Consider the following 19,925-nt stretch of genomic DNA (forward strand, 5'->3'; position numbering starts at 1 on the left):
AAAAAAAAAAAGGTTAACCTCAAACTAGGTTAATTTGAAATGAAACTACTTTTACGGATTTTATCGCGGTTTAATTTTAGATTTTAGTTCCCGACGTTTCGAAACCTTTGCAGGTATCATGGTCACGGGCAGACTGAGATGGCGTTCGTCTTGACAGGAGATGTTGCTCGTTCTACCTTCATATTTTAATTAATTATTTGTGGTCCGACCTACGCAGTATGAGCTCACTGTGTCTTGATGTCTTGCAGCGCTGCTCTTGGGTTTGGTCTTGAGTTTATTTATTATTGGATCCCAAGTAGGTGATATCTTCCAGCCATCTTCTCTATTGAAATTAGGGTGTTTTTTAATCTCAATAGCCTCGCGAAACATCCTAGGTAGGAATTTGGATTCTTTAGCGAGGATCTGTGGTTGGTCAAATCTAATATAATGGCTGGAACCTTCAGCATGTTCGGCGACTGCAGACTTCGTTGAGCGGCGGTGTTTCACGTCAGCTATGTGTTCTTTAACGCGGGTCCCTATGCTTCGTTTGGTTTGACCGATGTAAGAGAGGCCGCAGTCACAATCTAGTTTGTATACTCCTGCATCTTGTAGAGGTATGTGACACTTGACGGATGGTAAGGACTGGCTAATCTTCTTGGGCGGCTTGAAGTATGTTTTAATTGAAGCTCGCTTCAGGATGTAACCAATCTTGTCAGTGACTCCTCTGACGTATGGTAGTACAGCAGGCAAACGATCAACAGTGGCTGGCTTCACTCGGTTTCTGTGACGGGGCCGTGGAACTTGGAGCTTATTGTCTCGCAGTACTTGCTTGACGTGTTGAAGCTCAGCGGCAAGGTGTCTGTCATCACAGAGTCCGTGTGCTCTCTGAAACAAAGATTTTCCCACGGTAGCTAACTGTTTAGGGTGGTGGTGAGATTCACCGTTTAAGTACCTATCTGTATGGGTCTTCTTTCGATACACGGTGTGACTTATGGTCTGATCAGGATTTCTTTTAACTAATATGTCTAAGAAGGCAAGAGATTTATTATCCTCCAACTCCATAGTGAATTGAATTTTGTTATTAATGGAGTTGAGATGTTTTAAAAATGCATTTACTTGACTAGATGGTAAAACTGTGAAAGTATCATCTACGTACCGTTTGTAAAACCTGGGAGTGAAAGGAGCTGTTTTTAAGGCTGTCTCCTCGAAGTCTTCCATGAATATATCGGCGACTACAGGGGATACAGGCGAGCCCATCGCTACACCATCTACTTGTACATAGAATTTATTGTTCCACAGTAGGTAGCCAGATGTGAGGCAGTGCTCGAGAAGTTCTGCATATTCTTGAGGTAGGTTGTTCTCTGCTAGCTTCTTGGAAACAATTTCAATACAATCCTTAACTGGTAGGCATGTAAACAAGGACTGTACGTCGAAACTAACCATTACTTCATTGTCATGAAGATGTAGATGTTTAATCTCATTGACAAAGTGGTATGAATCCTTCACAAACGCTGTAGTGTTGCCTCTGAGTGGTGAGAGTGTTTTCGCGACGTGCTGAGCCAATCTGTAGGTTGGTGTGTCGATTTGGCTTACAATAGGACGTAGCGGGGCGTTTGGTTTGTGTATCTTCGGTAACCCATACAGTTTAGGTGGTTTTGCGCATGTAGGTATTAAGTAGGTAACATCTAAACTTAATGCTTCGGAGTGTTTCTTAACCAAGGCGGTGGTAGTTGTTAACACCTTTTTGGTAGGATCAGTTTTCACTGGTTTATATGTACTTGCGTCCGACAATAGATCTTCTATTTTAGCATTGTAGTCCGATGTATCCATGACGACCGTAGCGTTTCCCTTATCTGCACGGAGTATAGTTACATCTTGTCTGTTTTTGAGGTTCTTTAAAGCGAGATGTTCGGCTTTAGGGAGGTTTGGTTTGGGCACTACACTTCGACGTAAAACAGATGATATATCTTGGCGTATCGCCTCCAAATCTTCCTTCCTCACGTTATTGTTGAACAGGCAAGTCTCAACATTGCAAATAATGTCCTCGTACGGTATTCTACGCGGTGTTACAGCGAAATTTAAACCTTTTTGTAGTACTTGCACGGTCGGTGGATCTAACGTTTGTTTTGACAGATTTATAACTGCGCGTGATTGGTTGACGTTTGGCGGGCGCGTTCCGTTTTCGTTTATTGTTTTGTTTGACGCGTTCGATTTTGAATTTAATTTTTCATATTTATTTATTAAGTTTTGTTTGCTTTCGAGATATTTGGTGTTTTCGCGCTTGTTTAGTTTTTCGAAGCATGTATTAAAATCGAAAGTTGATAAAACTGTTTTCAAATCATTAGTCACGATCTCAACGGTTTTGTTTAAATTTTGTAGGTCGGAACGAGTTTCATGAATTTTTAGGACGAGTAACTTTTTGCTTGCCTGATGGAGGATCTTGGCGCTCCCTCGTATGTCTTTCTTAGGTGATATCTTGAGACACGTTGGGATGAGATTGTGGTCACGGCATCTCTTCAAGAATGCTAAAGATGTTGTATATCTTGCGCGCTTAGTCTTGAGATCTTCCAACCGGCGTATTTTGTTTGCTATGTCCAGTCCGTACTGGGTTACATAGTGGTTTCTTAGGTTTACGCGAATATTAGACATTGAAATGAAACTACTTTTACGGATTTTATCGCGGTTTAATTTTAGATTTTAGTTCCCGACGTTTCGAAACCTTTGCAGGTATCATGGTCACGGGCAGACTGAGATGGCGTTCGTCTTGACAGGAGATGTTGCTCGTTCTACCTTCATATTTTAATTAATTATTTGTGGTCCGACCTACGCAGTATGAGCTCACTGTGTCTTGATGTCTTGCAGCGCTGCTCTTGGGTTTGGCCTTGAGTTTATTTATTATTGGATCCCAAGTAGGTGATATCTTCCAGCCATCTTCTCTATTGAAATTAGAGTGTTTTTTAATCTCAATAGCCTCGCGAAACATCCTAGGTAGGAATTTGGATTCTTTAGCGAGGATCTGTGGTTGGTCAAATCTAATATAATGGCTGGAACCTTCAGCATGTTCGGCGACTGCAGACTTCGTTAAGCGGCGGTGTTTCACGTCAGCTATGTGTTCTTTAACCTCTACAAGATGCAGGAGTATACAAACTAGATTGTGACTGCGGCCTCTCTTACATCGGTCAAACCAAACGAAGCATAGGGACCCGCGTTAAAGAACACATAGCTGACGTGAAACACCGCCGCTCAACGAAGTCTGCAGTCGCCGAACATGCTGAAGGTTCCAGCCATTATATTAGATTTGACCAACCACAGATCCTCGCTAAAGAATCCAAATTCCTACCTAGGATGTTTCGCGAGGCTATTGAGATTAAAAAACACCCTAATTTCAATAGAGAAGATGGCTGGAAGATATCACCTACTTGGGATCCAATAATAAATAAACTCAAGGCCAAACCCAAGAGCAGCGCTGCAAGACATCAAGACACAGTGAGCTCATACTGCGTAGGTCGGACCACAAATAATTAATTAAAATATGAAGGTAGAACGAGCAACATCTGTCAAGACGAACGCCATCTCAGTCTGCCCGTGACCATGATACCTGCAAAGGTTTCGAAACGTCGGGAACTAAAATCTAAATTAAACCGCGATAAAATCCGTAAAAGTAGTTTCATTTCAATGTCTAATATTCGCGTAAACCTAAGAAACCACTATGTAACCCAGTACGGACTGGACATAGCAAACAAAATACGCCGGTTGGAAGATCTCAAGACTAAGCGCGCAAGATATACAACATCTTTAGCATTCTTGAAGAGATGCCGTGACCACAATCTCATCCCAACGTGTCTCAAGATATCACCTAAGAAAGACATACGAGGGAGCGCCAAGATCCTCCATCAGGCAAGCAAAAAGTTACTCGTCCTAAAAATTCATGAAACTCGTTCCGACCTACAAAATTTAAACAAAACCGTTGAGATCGTGACTAATGATTTGAAAACAGTTTTATCAACTTTCGATTTTAATACATGCTTCGAAAAACTAAACAAGCGCGAAAACACCAAATATCTCGAAAGCAAACAAAACTTAATAAATAAATATGAAAAATTAAATTCAAAATCGAACGCGTCAAACAAAACAATAAACGAAAACGGAACGCGCCCGCCAAACGTCAACCAATCACGCGCAGTTATAAATCTGTCAAAACAAACGTTAGATCCACCGACCGTGCAAGTACTACAAAAAGGTTTAAATTTCGCTGTAACACCGCGTAGAATACCGTACGAGGACATTATTTGCAATGTTGAGACTTGCCTGTTCAACAATAACGTGAGGAAGGAAGATTTGGAGGCGATACGCCAAGATATATCATCTGTTTTACGTCGAAGTGTAGTGCCCAAACCAAACCTCCCTAAAGCCGAACATCTCGCTTTAAAGAACCTCAAAAACAGACAAGATGTAACTATACTCCGTGCAGATAAGGGAAACGCTACGGTCGTCATGGATACATCGGACTACAATGCTAAAATAGAAGATCTATTGTCGGACGCAAGTACATATAAACCAGTGAAAACTGATCCTACCAAAAAGGTGTTAACAACTACCACCGCCTTGGTTAAGAAACACTCCGAAGCATTAAGTTTAGATGTTACCTACTTAATACCTACATGCGCAAAACCACCTAAACTGTATGGGTTACCGAAGATACACAAACCAAACGCCCCGCTACGTCCTATTGTAAGCCAAATCGACACACCAACCTACAGATTGGCTCAGCACGTCGCGAAAACACTCTCACCACTCAGAGGCAACACTACAGCGTTTGTGAAGGATTCATACCACTTTGTCAATGAGATTAAACATCTACATCTTCATGACAATGAAGTAATGGTTAGTTTCGACGTACAGTCCTTGTTTACATGCCTACCAGTTAAGGATTGTATTGAAATTGTTTCCAAGAAGCTAGCAGAGAACAACCTACCTCAAGAATATGCAGAACTTCTCGAGCACTGCCTCACATCTGGCTACCTACTGTGGAACAATAAATTCTATGTACAAGTAGATGGTGTAGCGATGGGCTCGCCTGTATCCCCTGTAGTCGCCGATATATTCATGGAAGACTTCGAGGAGACAGCCTTAAAAACAGCTCCTTTCACTCCCAGGTTTTACAAACGGTACGTAGATGATACTTTCACAGTTTTACCATCTAGTCAAGTAAATGCATTTTTAAAACATCTCAACTCCATTAATAACAAAATTCAATTCACTATGGAGTTGGAGGATAATAAATCTCTTGCCTTCTTAGACATATTAGTTAAAAGAAATCCTGATCAGACCATAAGTCACACCGTGTATCGAAAGAAGACCCATACAGATAGGTACTTAAACGGTGAATCTCACCACCACCCTAAACAGTTAGCTACCGTGGGAAAATCTTTGTTTCAGAGAGCACACGGACTCTGTGATGACAGACACCTTGCCGCTGAGCTTCAACACGTCAAGCAAGTACTGCGAGACAACAAGCTCCAAGTTCCACGGCCCCGTCACAGAAACCGAGTGAAGCCAGCCACTGTTGATCGTTTGCCTGCTGTACTACCATACGTCAGAGGAGTCACTGACAAGATTGGTTACATCCTGAAGCGAGCTTCAATTAAAACATACTTCAAGCCGCCCAAGAAGATTAGCCAGTCCTTACCATCCGTCAAGTGTCACATACCTCTACAAGATGCAGGAGTATACAAACTAGATTGTGACTGCGGCCTCTCTTAAACAAAACAATCATTCAAATGTCGACTTAAAAACATACTACTATCACAGCAAATTACACATCATCTTTAACAATGCTGTTTGTTATCTACCTCTGGGTCATGGCATACTGGTAATGGTTTGGAGATCTCCCGTGGCGCTGGTTGTTCTCAACCTCTCTGCTGGGCATTGGAACTGCTGCTGTCTGTATCATGACTCTTCCTCTGTTGCCACATCGTTCTGCAACTGCTATTTACTATTATTTATTTACTTCTTTAAATTGAATATAAAATTAAATGTAATACTTCCTTGTACGTAATACTTCCTTGCACTAATTGAATATTATTATGAAATTGTTATTGTTATTGTCAGTACCAATATTTTAATTTGTTAGGGTGTAGTTTTAATTGAATTTAAGCGCTTTATGTTTATATATTTAATTCATTGAATATCAGATTGTGTATTATGCCTTAGGATTTAATTTATAACTTTAAACTTACCACTTTATTTACAGTCACCAACATATGCACTTGTTCGGTCCTACATCGATCCCACACTACCTTATACATATATCCACTTAAAACAAATCCACCCAATAACGCACCACATAAACACATACACTATCAAAGCTTTTTTAAGGTATAATAATCGCTAATCCACATTACACAATAATTTATAATAACAAGCGCCGCCATCTTACTCATTTGATTGCATCACCAGACCATAAATTAAATTTGGCATGACAACTCATGTTATGACAGATAAGTGGTACAGATAAAAAAAAAATTGATAATTTAGTAAATATTTTGGATTTAGAATGTCACCACTGTTTATTTATTTATTTTTTTTACACTACAAACATTTTAATTTTATAATTAGTGTGTATATAATTATATTCCAGCTTTTTCTTATTTTTATTAATTAGTGATGTCACCGTTAGCCGGCTATAGCCGTTATACGTCAGCATCGGCTGGTGCTGAAAATCAGCGCTGGGGCTCTGACTTGTGTAGGGTCTTAGCATTATGCTGAGCATCGGCCGTTTTGTGTTAATAGGACGCATATTTTCCCCCTTTTATTTTCTATTTTAATTTATTTGTTTTTGTGTGTATGCGTCACTTTTTTAGCACAAATAAATATATTTTCTTTCTTTCTTCTTTCTTACATCGGTCAAACCAAACGAAGCATAGGGACCCGCGTTAAAGAACACATAGCTGACGTGAAACACCGCCGCTCAACGAAGTCTGCAGTCGCAGAACATGCTGAAGGTTCCAGCCATTATATTAGATTTGACCAACCACAGATCCTCGCTAAAGAATCCAAATTCCTACCTAGGATGTTTCGCGAGGCTATTGAGATTAAAAAACACCCTAATTTCAATAGAGAAGATGGCTGGAAGATATCACCTACTTGGGATCCAATAATAAATAAACTCAAGGCCAAACCCAAGAGCAGCGCTGCAAGACATCAAGACACAGTGAGCTCATACTGCGTAGGTCGGACCACAAATAATTAATTAAAATATGAAGGTAGAACGAGCAACATCTCCTGTCAAGACGAACGCCATCTCAGTCTGCCCGTGACCATGATACCTGCAAAGGTTTCGAAACGTCGGGAACTAAAATCTAAAATTAAACCGCGATAAAATCCGTAAAAGTAGTTTCATTTCAATGTCTAATATTCGCGTAAACCTAAGAAACCACTAGGTTAATTTGATTAAGACTTGAGAGGTTGAGATTCTCTAGTGGTGTTTTGTTACCGGATGGAGGTTACGAGTGGTGGTGACCGGATAGAGGTTGTCTACTGTTGGTAACCTAAGGAGGGTACATCGTGTTGGACCGAGTGCAGGTCATTTGGTTTATGATTATGATTGACGTTATTAGTGGTTATAAGAGTGGTGGTGAACATTTCCAGAGTTAATCGAATTTGAGCACAGTTATGTTTTAATGAGTTTCTTATTATTTGAATGATAATAGGTGTTGATCCACATGCCATTATTGTCAGTTATGCGTGTTGAGTATTAAACTTGTGAGTTGAACATTGTGGGAAAGAGTTAGTTAGTAACTCTAGTAAAGACTTTATTCAAAGTAACTGTATCTCAGATGTATGTTCGAGAACTAAGTACCGTTTCAAGTAGAGAAAGAGGTTGAGAATTATGATAGTATGGATCTTAGGTCGGGATCGAAGCAGAGGCCGTAGTGCTCTGGCGGAGGTTAGACCGATGCAGAGGCCATGGTGGCTCTGGCCGAGGTGGGGACTGAAGCAGAGGCCTGTGTGGCTCTGGCTGAAGTTAGACCGAAGCAGAGGCCGTGGTAGCTCTGGCGGAGGTGGGGGCTTAAGCAGAGACTGATGGCTCTGGCTGAGATCAGGTCTTGAAGAGACCGTGGAGTCGTGTGGACTCAGCGTTCAGGTGGAATGCGTGTGGGCCTTGTGTGACTCAGATTCCTACTTTGAGATTTGCGATTAGTTCAAGTTATGGGTTGCTGGTGGCAACAGTAAGATGTAGAGGTACTTGGTTTCTCTGACATTGGAAAGGCTCTCTAGTATAGTACAGAAAGCTGTTAACATAAAGTTAACTTTTATAATCAAGATAACGAATAATCCTTTGGGTCAAGAATGACCGAGCGGTGAGTACTGCTGTGCTGTTCTTTGTTGCAGATTGAACACACGAGGACGTGTGTGTCGCAGGATGGCAAGGTTATCGTCACTTTGTGAAAGTGGCATGAGCTGCTATCACTCGATTTAGGCGATAGTCGCGACCGGTTCTGAGATATCATCACCTTGCAAAAGTGGCATGAGTCCTATTGCTCGAATTAGGCAATAGCGACGACCGCTTTTGAGAGATCGTCACTTTGTGAAGTGGCATGAGTCCTATTGCTCGAATTGGGCAATAGCGACGACCGCTTTTGAGAGCTCGTCACTTTGTGAAGTGGCATGAGTCCTATTGCTCGATTTAGGCAAAAGCGACGACCGCTTTTGAGAGCTCGTCACTTTGTGAAGTGGCATGAGTCCTATTGCTCGAATTGGGCAATAGCGACGACCGCTTTTGAGAGCTCGTCACTTTGTGAAGTGGCATGAGTCCTATTGCTCGAATTAGGCAAAAGCGACGACCGCTTTTGAGAGATCGTCACTTTGTGAAGTGGCATGAGTCCTATTGCTCGAATTAGGCAAAAGCGACGACCGCTTTTGAGAGATCGTCACTTTGTGAAGTGGCATGAGTCATATTGCTCGAATTAGGCAAAAGCGACGACCGCTTTTGAGAGATCGTCACTTTGTGAAGTGGCATGAGTCATATTGCTCGAATCAGGCAATAGCGACGACCGCTTTTGAGACATCGTCACTTTGTGAAGTGGCATGAGTCCTATTGCTCGAATTAGGCGATAGAGACGACCGTGATCGATAAGGTCGATATGAGTGATTTAATAGAGCAAGTAGAGTCTTGGTTAATTTCTTGAAGCATGTGGTTGAGTGAATAATGTTCAGTGGTCAGTTTATAGTTAGAAGTAGTTTGTAATTATCCCTAGTAATGATGTAAGCTTAATTATTTGAGAATAAACTTTGGATTACTATGAGAGTTGTTTGAAGCCTTGTTTTGACTCGTTTAGTCAGGATAGGCCGAGTAGAGATGCTTTGATATTGCAGATGGAATTTGTTCTTTTCAGGCTCATCACACAGGGACGTGTTACGTGTCAATATGGCCGTATAGCAGAGAGCAAATCAGAACATCAAGTTGATAATCGATATCGACTTGGGTGTATTCGATTTGTGCGTCGGCAACTCTACGGTTTTGACAAGCAACGAGTGACGTTTGAAACAAGCGGCACTTTTAGAACGGATGTCAAGCCGAGCGGGAGTGTCCGACATACGACCGACTTCACCACGTTCCGGAAGTAATCGGTTTCCATCTGAGCCGTGTTGTGATTATTTGTGATTGTAAATTATTAGAAATTGTTCACATTAAATCAAAGAGTGTATCGAAGCTCGTATTTTGTTCGATTTCACCGTGGAAGATCAGTAACGCCCACACCTCTCTCCGACATACATATACAGGGTGGAAGGAACGCCGTACCAACAAAGTCGCATAATGACTTTAAAATAACGTGTTAATTAATATTAAAGAAGTCCCTACTGTCGGAGATTAATATTTATAGATTTAGTCATTTTTGAGCACGCAATGAATTGGTTACCGCGCGATCTTACGCTCTGCGTACGTACTTACACGAACTGTCATGTGGTAGGAGGGCGACACTCGGCGACACGATCGAAACTCGCGCGCATTTTATAAAAAATGTTGTGACCTAACGAAAAACAATCACAAAAAAATGCACCATACAATTTACACTATTCTGACTTCAAACTGTGTCTTGTGTATTATTAAATCAAACCTAACCTTACCTTAATCTCGCTCACTTCTAACTAGATAAGGTTCTAAATGTCCGCCATCTACGTGCAAACAAATTTGGGCGCGGCGCAAAATCTGCTGCTGAACCCGGGGTAAAAAGTACCGCGTCCAGTAAATGTTCAACGCGAGACTCGCATTGCCACGTGCTTCGCCATAAAACATTAGCATGTTGCCATTCTCCCGGGTGGTAAAAGGATCTATCAAGTTACTAGGATTGTAATTAAAAAAACACACACACAACACACTCACTTATATCACTTAACACAATAAAATTGTCTGCCTACACGATAATTAGTCCGCGAATTACCCAATTGCACATGCACATTCGATTAGCGTAAGGAACGAACTGAGTAAAAATAGGTACTATTTTGAAAAAGCCGAACTTTCGGTTTTACCTTTGACTAGTGTTGGACCTAGGTACCTATGATCCTTTATCGATAAATTGCATGAGGTCGATGGGAATATCGTAAAATCATTCTTAATAATAAAGTACTTAGCTTAAACTTTTCAAATTGATTAATCGTAGAAGGTACTTTTGTGTATGAAAATAATTGTTTTATGTGACTGGAATAACTATTCAGTGGTTGGTAGGAAAATAAATTATAAAGATTTTTAAATAGGGATTTCATGAGTAGATAATGGATATTAGTAACAAAACGGAGGTTAATTTTAGAAAAAATAAATTATTGTTTATAATAACATGTTTTAGAAATACAGAATTCTAAACAAAAAAAAACTGTTAATAATAAAAGGTATTATTGAAATTCCTGATAAGTTGATAAACGCTGAGAAGGTGTTTCTTTTTTTATAACATGGAACCCGTGTAACAAATTCATCGATGTACAATTTTATCCAGTGTCACAGGTACGTCACTCGCCAATACCGCTGTAGGTGTTTGTCGGCGCGCTGGCGGTGTCGACAAAGGCGGCTAGCGGTGCCTACAAAGCGCGCGGCTTTTTTTGAAGAACTAGTAGGCAGGATTACAGATAATGAGTGCGAGTGCGCGCGCAATAGTTGCGCTATCTCTTACGGTTGACGCTCATGTATTCGACGTTACTTTCGGTTAGATTTGCGAGAGAGCGATGACCGACGAGTACCTTTACGAATCAGCTGATCGGGAGCAGTTTTTAGTGTTTCATTTACATTGCCTTTTTTCGTGAAAACGGCTTAATAATTACTTTCGTTATGAAAATATTATTGAAATACGTAGGGAAAAGGATTTTATGACGCATAAAATTAAAAAAACGCGAAAAAAAAAATGCAATTTTCATGAAAAGACCGATGAAAAATTCCAACGCAGGGGGGTCTGGAATCATGTCTAGAACTCCAGGTCCCCATAACCGACACGATGTCCCTTCCACCCTGTATACATATGTATAATATTATCCATACTAATATTATAAATGCGAAAGTATATCTGTCTGTCTGTTTCGCTTTCACGCCAAAACTACTGAACCGATTGCAATGAAATTTGGTACATAGATTGTCTAGAGCCTGACTGGAAAAAGGGTTGTACCTAAGTAAGGTAAAGTAGTAAGGTCAAAACGTTTCCGGCCTACCCGCATTGGATTAATCAAAGATATCAAACTTGACATTGAATATCTTGACTTTTATCGACATACCCACCATTAAAAGTATTATTATATTTCATTTATATACAAAGTTAACCTTTCAAAATTAGAAAGTCGACAAAAAAATCGAAATGGATAAGATTGAGTATCGAGCCGTGATTAAATTTTTAACTAAAGAGGGGAAGACGCCGGCCGAAATCAAACAACGTTTGGATGCTGTATACGGACAATCCTCCCCTTCATATTCCACCATAAAAGAATGGGCGAAACAGTTTCGTTTAGGAAGACAATTAATTGAAGATGAAGCTCGCCCAGGACGTCCGTCCGAGGCCATTACTGATGAAAACATTCAATTTGTCCAAGAGATAGTACTGAAAGAATTAGCAGCTATGATGGGACTTTCGAAAACAACTGTACCCCTAACACGAACAACTTGCGAAAAAGTATTCGTATCGTTAACGTGAGCGTTTTGTATGGAAATATAACAGCGCCTCTAGTGTGCGTAATATGAACTAAATTTGTGAGCACGAACATTAGTCAAGTAAGTTTCGTATCGTATTCGTAACGTAACTATCGTAACCTTGAGTCGTTTGTATGGAGATAGGAAGCACGAAGGTATAAATTGACGTATCGTATCGTGATTGTCGAAGGCTGGCTTGCGAGTTTTACGAAAGTTTTATTCACTTTAAATTTGACAGTGACAAAACTTTCGTCAGAGTTTCTTGGAAGCTTTAAATAGTAATTAAGTGATTGTGTGACCGAATTTTGCTGAAAAAATGCTTAGATTAACAAGAAGCACCCATCGACGTAGCACGTTGTACCATTATCTTGCGGCGCGATTGATTGTTGAAAGTGGAAATGTACGAAGAGAAACTAGGCGAGTCATCTACTACAATACTTTATGTAGATAAATAGAAAATAAGTTGGTTTATTAATGTACTATTATAATTTCAGAGAAATCTCGAGGAGAGCTCTCCCCAGAAAAAATATAGCCAATATTAACGTGCAATATCTAAGCGATACAGAATTTAGAAATAGATTTCGTCTTAGTAAGGAAGCATTTTTGCATTTATGTCGCGAATTAAGGGTCAAATCTAGTCTAAGACCAAGTAAAAGGATCAGCCTGGAACATAAAGTAAGTGTAGTAAATACTTGAAGTTACCCAAAATTTTAACCAATAGGTACATTTTTATGGGTGCTCTACATATTAAATGGATATGTTATTTTTTAAATACATATTCATTTATTATTTGTATTTCTAGGTACTGTGTGCTTTATCATTTTATGCTACAGGCTCCTACCAAAGAATAGTAGGAATGGCTAAAGGTTTAGGGCAAACCACAGTCAGTAAATATGTGAGACAGGTTACTGACGCCCTCGTAACCCCCTCAATATTAAATTATTTTATAAAATTTCCTGCGACGCTAGAGCAGCGTAATATTATAAAAAACAAGTAAGTAGTAATCAAATTATAATACCTAAGTTTGAACAAATTGAGTGGACTGTATTGAACAGCGAAATTAAATGATAGATTTAATTACAAAAAATCCTTTATTTACAGATTTTATACAAAATTTGGCATCCCTGGAGTAATAGGATGCATAGATGGGTCTCATTTTCATATATTCACTCCAAAAAGAGACATTGAGCATTTATTTTATTGCAGAAAGCATTTCTACTCACTGAATGTGCAAATGGTGAGATATTAAATTTTAATATACCTACCTCACTCAGCACCTATGGTCTAACAATTAATTAATTACAATAATTATGTCGTACAGTTAAGAATAAGAATAAGAAAATTTATTTGCTCAAACATGTGTACACATACAGAATTAAAATAATACATGCATGCAAGATCTTAAATAATGGTGGCTCACGACATGTCTGTCATTTTGCATGACGTGCAAATATTAGATATAGGTACAAATTCTATTAATAATCAATTAACTATTTGAAATTTTATATTTATACATTAAATATCACTTTTAATTATACATATTTCTTATATTGAACACTTATCAAATTACTTAATTTTCTTGTCTATCATTATATATTATAAACTAGCTGTGCCCGCGACTTCGTTCGCGTGGTTGTTGAGAACAAAACAACGTCGTTTGCGTCTCGATGCTCTCTTGAGACCACCAAGTTGCGGTCCGTGTTCTTTGTGAACTTAAACGTGACTCCCTTTCGGTGAACGTTTCAGATTCACGTGAAAGAGCGATGTGCTCTCGGTTAGCAGATAACCGTGCTTCACGATCTTCTTCCGATTCCTGAGACCTACTAAGTCTCATCCTTTTCGCATTTCGGCTATGCAGCGAAAGGTTAGTTTTTTTCTTTGAGGCATTTTCAAGGAAAATTTAAGCAATAAAAAAACCAACAACACTTATGACCGAATAGCCTACAAACGTAAAAGAACGGTGCGTCGAACAGTCTAAAGCCGCGTATGCACGTACGAACAAATTTGTTGAGTTACATGATACGCAACAACTTGGTTCGCACGTGCGTACCACTATCGAACATCGAACACTCTGTTCGTCAAACATGTTCGCGGCGATCCTTGTAGTGTGTTCTGTATGGACGGTGTTCGAAGAGCTTTAATAAATGTTACGCAACAAAACTGTTCGTATACCTAGATCTGGGTGGGGTGCGGGCCCGTTATCGCAGTGCGGATCCATCTAGGATCCGCTTTAGGAAACAACATTTCGTGAATCACTGCGAACATCAAAAAATTCTCCGCTACTTCACAATCGACCACTTCCAACGGCGCCGTCATGGCTACTAAGATAGAGTTCACGACTGTTGTTCGCGAACTCGACTCGAACTATGTTTGCGTTCGTGTTCGAATATGCCGTCCATACGTACGAACCAAATGTTCGGGTCTGGTGTTTGTGTTCGCTATGTTCGTGTTCGTACGTGCGTACGCGCCTTAAGTATGACTACGAATCGTCTGTTCGTGGTCGTGACTCAACGAATTGGCTAAGTTACTGTAAAACGATTGGCACTATTAGATACAAACTACGAAGTAAATAAAATACTACTTTCCTACTTCAAACCAATGACCAAACGAAACCAAACAGCCAACACTTATATTTCGACCAATTTAGAACAACGATTATCTTCCAAGCAACCTAAGACCTTTTACGACACACTCCAGAACTTTTAAGACACCAAACGAAACCCAATTTTTCAAGTAAACACGGTCGACGTGATTCTCGCGCGGAATCTCTTAACACCGCGATTCAGAAAATGACGTCATTTGCACAACGCCATCTATCGGATTTGGATTTCAACTATCAACATTAGTTCTATTTTTAGTCTTAAGATGTCGTTGCAAGTACTATACTGAATTGCGTAACGTAATATTTTACTTCTTGAACTCACTAAATTAATCATATCTTTTGATAGAGTGAACCGATTTCGATGAAATAAAAACTAAGTTATACCTCAAGTTGCGTATAATTTTTGTATATAAACATTGTCTGCATTGAATTCGTAGATTTTACGTGATGCGCGCACAAACAAACAGATAAACAGACAAACAGACAAAAATTTCAAAAATGATGGAAATGGGTTCTGTTACTTATCTTTTCACACGCTGGCTATTTTTTTTTTCAATTTCTTCAATGTACAAAAAATACTTTTCTACAGATTTATTATATGTATAGATATAGATATTACAATTGAGATATGTATCATTTTAATAAACATTCCATCACAGTAATTGTATTAATTTTTGTTATTTATTATATCACCGAGTCGTTTAAAAATTCTGAAATACTATAATAAGCTTTTTGTGCTAAAAACGATTTCATTGTTTGTTTAAGTTTAATAACAGGTAGTTCTTTCCAACTTTTGGGCAATTTATTATAGATAGTTGGTGCCATGCAAAAAACACTCCTGCGCATAAGTGTAGTTCTTGATGTATGTAAACACAATTTGCTATCATCACGTCTATTTCTTGGAAATCTGTCTGCCATACGAGGAAATAAATGTGGATTTGTTTTCACAAACATGATTATTTCTAATACATAAAGTGAAGGTAATGTTAATATATGATATTTAATAAAATAGTTTTTACAGCTATCGGTAGTTTTGAGCTTAAACATAGACCTTAAACAGAACTTTTGTCTTTTAAAAATGATATCCCTATCGGTTGAGTTACCCCAGAAGATAACACCGTATCGAATGACAGATTCAACCAAACCATAGTAGGCTGTTAAAAGTGCTTCAATATTTACAGTATGAGCTAATTTATATAACGCATATGCACTACTGCTTATTCTTTTGGATAGAGCCTCAATATGTGCTTTCCAATTAAAATTTCTGTCGATTATTAGACCTAAAAATTTTGCAGTATTAGCTGTTTGTATTTTATTATTATTGTATTCGATGTCAAGGTTTGAGAACAATGTTGAACGTTGGCTGAAATGCATAATCAAAGTTTTATTTATATTAATTTTCAAATTATTATCATTAAGCCAATTTATCGCTTCAATTAATGTATTTTCTATGTCCGCTTCATATGTATTTTTATTATGGCATGGTATAGTAATCGTACTGTCATCTGCAAATAGCGTCATGGGATATTTAATAGATTTAGGGAAGTCATTTATGTAGACTGTAAACAGGGGTGGTCCAAGTACACTTCCCTGTGGAACACCATGCGGAACTGTACACTCACAAGATGTGAAAATTTCTTCACGTTTGGTGCTCATATTTATCCTACTAATTTGAGTTACTTGTTTTCTTTCATGTAGGTAAGATTGTATTAGATTAAGTATATTTCCCCTTTTTCCATTTGCCTCAAGTTTTTTTAGTAATATATTATGTTGTACGTAGTCAAATGCCTGTGTCATATCGCATAAAATTGCACAGACTGGTGTATTTTTATCCATGTTTGTCATAACAGTATGCAAAAAGTCGTATATGGCCAAGTTAATTGTTTTTTTCTCCCTAAATCCTTTTTGTTCATCGCATAGTATATGATTTTTTTCAAAATAAGCATTAAGTTCCTTGTAGATATATTTTTCGATAATTTTTGAAATTATTGGTATTAATGATATTGGCCTGTAGAATTCTATTTGTTCCCTATCCTGTTTCTTAAACAATGGTTTTACAATAGATTTTTTTAATGCATTGGAAAATATACCTTCACTGATGCTTAAATTAATAATGTGGCTTATGGGATTACTGATTTCATGTGCTACTAACTTAACAATTTTTTTACATACGCCGTCGTATCCTACACTATTTGTATTTTTTAAGCCCATGATAATTTTTAATACATCAAGTGCGTTACATGGGGCCATAAACATTGAGTCTTTTCTAGTTAAAATATGTTTAGTGACTGAGGTCCCCGAGCTAGTCATAGGTTTTATCTTATCTATGAAGTAATCATTAAATAGATTTGCAATAATTTTTGGGTCCGTTACAGTTTCATTATTATGTTGAATTTTATCTAGTGTTTTTTGGTATATTTAATTTTGTTTCATTGATTATTTCCCACGTAGTTTTAGATCTATTAGTTGATGTTATAATTTTATGTATATTTTGTGCTCGTTGAGTTAAATAAATTATTTTTTTAAGTAATTTTGAATAGCTTTTAAATTTATTTTTATTTATGTCGGAAGGTTTTTGCCTATATTGCCATAGTAATTGACGTTTCCTTTTGCTACACATTTTAATACCACGAGAAACCCACCTAGGCCTTCTTTTCGCATTTACAGAGACAAGAGTTTCGGGGAAGCACTGAGTATATAAGAAAGAGAACATTTCTATGAATGCGCTATAAGCAGTGTTTGGGTCTTTCGCTTCATATACATCAGCAAACGAAAGGCTATTGAGGTAGGACCTAAATTTGTCCATATTCTCTTTACTATAGTCCCGTTTAGTGGTCCGCCAACTGTTTCTAGTATTAATAGTGTTAATTGGGCAATTGAGTAGTTGTGCCGTGTGGTCAGACAAAGCTACTTCCAAAACAATCACTTTACGAGGCGAATTAAAATTATGCGCAAAATTGTCGATGCATGTCTTGCTTTTTAAACGAGTCGGTTGACGTAAAGACAATTTTAAATTAAAATTTAATAACAGATTTTCAAATTCTAGAGCCTGTTTGGTTTTTTTCAATATATCTATATTGAAATCACCCGCCAGTACAATATTTTTAAATGATTTTTTTAATAGAGTACGTAATAACACCTCTAGTCTATTCATGAATTCATCAAAATTATTTGGGTTTGGAACTCGATATATACATACTATTGCAATTTTATAGTTTATAAGTTCTATGGCGCAGCATTAAAAAAATACCCGTTATAGATAATTTAGTGATTTTCGGTAATTCTCTCCATTGATGACCATTTTTTATGAGGATACAAGCACCTCCTCTTTTATTTTCCTTGCGACTAAAACATGCAGCTAAACAATAGTTAGGTAAATTGAGATGGACTTCATGCCCTTCCATCATAAAATGCTCCGTAATACATAATATGTCAACTTGTATACTTTTTTCTAATAACTCATGTAGACATACTGAGAGAATGTCCGATTTAGCTAGGAGACCTGCAGTATTTTGATGCATAATGTATACATTTTTATTTACGAAAAAAAGTACTATTTGAAGGTGTTATTATTTCAGCTGTTTGGTTCTTATCATCTAATTTATTTACTAGTTCACGTTTATTACAATCTAGATTAACCTGTACATATTTGTTTGCAAAGTTGCATCTTCATCCACATTTTTACATTTCAGATATTTGTCAGTGAATGCCGAATTATAAATGTTAATGCAAAATATGGAGGTGCTACCCACGAAGCATTTATTTGGGAAAATAGTCAAGCCAATAGATACATCCAGGACATAAATAAAAATAATGAACAAGTTTGGTTTTTAGGTAGGTAAAAATGTTTTAACCAATTCGAAAAAGATATGTTGCAAAATACTTAAGGCAGCAGGCAAGTTCCAGTAATTAAAATTTACAGATTTTTTTAAAGGGTAGTATTTAAACGCAAATCAAAAAATATCCTTTTTCTATGCAATAAGATTCCGAATTCCCATCAAAATTACTGATTGCACAGCAAAATATTCAACTCAAAATATCACTAAACACACTACAATTTATTTTCGCAGCGTACAGCGATTTTTCCTAAAGCAAAAGCTTTTTCATCAATGCACAGCTAATAATCTTAATGCACATTACATATGTTAACTCTTTTTCTTTTAAATATAGCTTCTATTTTTATATTCTTTACAGCAGTTTTTCTAAATAAAACAGCATTTTATTAGTCACAGTCGTCTTATTATTTATTAAATACCACATAATGAGATCAGCAAAAAAATATAAAATTAGATACAAAATTGTAATTTATTGAATTATTAAAGCGGGTCTTGCTTTCGCGGGGCGTCCACGCTTCTTTTTTTGCCCAATAGGCACATTTTTAGCTTCTGCAGGTGGCGCCACGTACTTGAGTCGGATCGCAAGTCCGATGATATGCTTGCACATATAGTTCTTAAAAAAAATGGTGCAGCTGCATTTTCCGTTGACCCAGGCGGTTTGTTGAGTGGGCAAAGCAACTCTCCAATATGCGAAAGCGTTTTTTTTGTAACCATCAAAAGTGTCCCAATCTTGAGTAAATGTCATGTCACTTGCTGTTGAGCTTCCAACTATATAAGTGTTTAGTCCGGAATCAGATTCTAAAAATTTTACATTCTTGTCAAGTTTCGCCCATTGATACGCAAGAGTCCAGTCTTTCAGTTCTATCGGAGGTAAAGTTTTAAATGTCTCTGGTTTGTGATCTTTCGACCATTCCTTGGCCATATTTGTTGCGACTGAGATGAATCTAGACAAAGGAAGTCGTTTTCGTAATGTGTGGCTGTCTTTTATACTTCTATTGAATGACTCTAGTGCATTGTTTGTCACTGGAGAACCTTCGGCTGATCCGAGATACCAATTTGGATTGAGCGAAACCCACTCCTGTTTGAAATATGATATGAATTGCTTTTCTTTTGCGTGTTTATGTAAAAACGCAGTTCACGCTCGTTGAAATAATGTAGGAGAGGTAGCTGAATGCAACAAATCTATATCATCCAACAATTCTTTCTGTTTTTTCTTCTCAACCAATTTTTCTACTTTTTTTTGCTTTTTTTTTTTTTGCGTGTGCCCAACACATTTTAATAGTAGCCTCTGTGCCAAACGCTTCTTGAAAAGCATTTTGAATGTTTTTTGCTGCGTCGC

General features: G+C 37.9%; 2 protein-coding genes and 1 long non-coding RNA gene across 3 annotated transcripts; 2 read left to right on the forward strand and 1 right to left on the reverse strand.

The window, feature by feature from the left end:
- Positions 1-219: 219 nt before the first annotated feature.
- On the reverse strand, positions 220-1,668 carry LOC113506051 (the record flags this gene model as incomplete). The annotated part of the gene is made up of 1 exon (XM_026888911.1): positions 220-1,668. A coding segment is annotated over exon 1 (1,203 nt), but the record flags the coding sequence as incomplete, so codon positions are not given.
- Positions 1,669-3,678: 2,010 nt separating this feature from the next.
- LOC113506054 lies at positions 3,679-7,201 on the forward strand (the record flags this gene model as incomplete). Its single annotated transcript, XM_026888913.1, has 3 exons — positions 3,679-4,470; positions 4,750-5,732; positions 6,871-7,201. Coding segments are annotated over 3 exons (2,106 nt in total), but the record flags the coding sequence as incomplete, so codon positions are not given.
- A 5,469-nt stretch (positions 7,202-12,670) lies between these two features.
- Positions 12,671-13,405, forward strand: LOC113506081. Its single transcript, XR_003401686.1, has 3 exons — positions 12,671-12,823; positions 12,951-13,141; positions 13,250-13,405. It is a non-coding gene; the product is annotated as an uncharacterized LOC113506081 (long non-coding RNA).
- Positions 13,406-19,925: the final 6,520 nt, after the last annotated feature.

Source organism: Trichoplusia ni, chromosome 28, assembly GCF_003590095.1.
Source record: "Trichoplusia ni isolate ovarian cell line Hi5 chromosome 28, tn1, whole genome shotgun sequence".
Classification (NCBI taxonomy): Eukaryota; Metazoa; Arthropoda; class Insecta; order Lepidoptera; family Noctuidae; genus Trichoplusia; species Trichoplusia ni.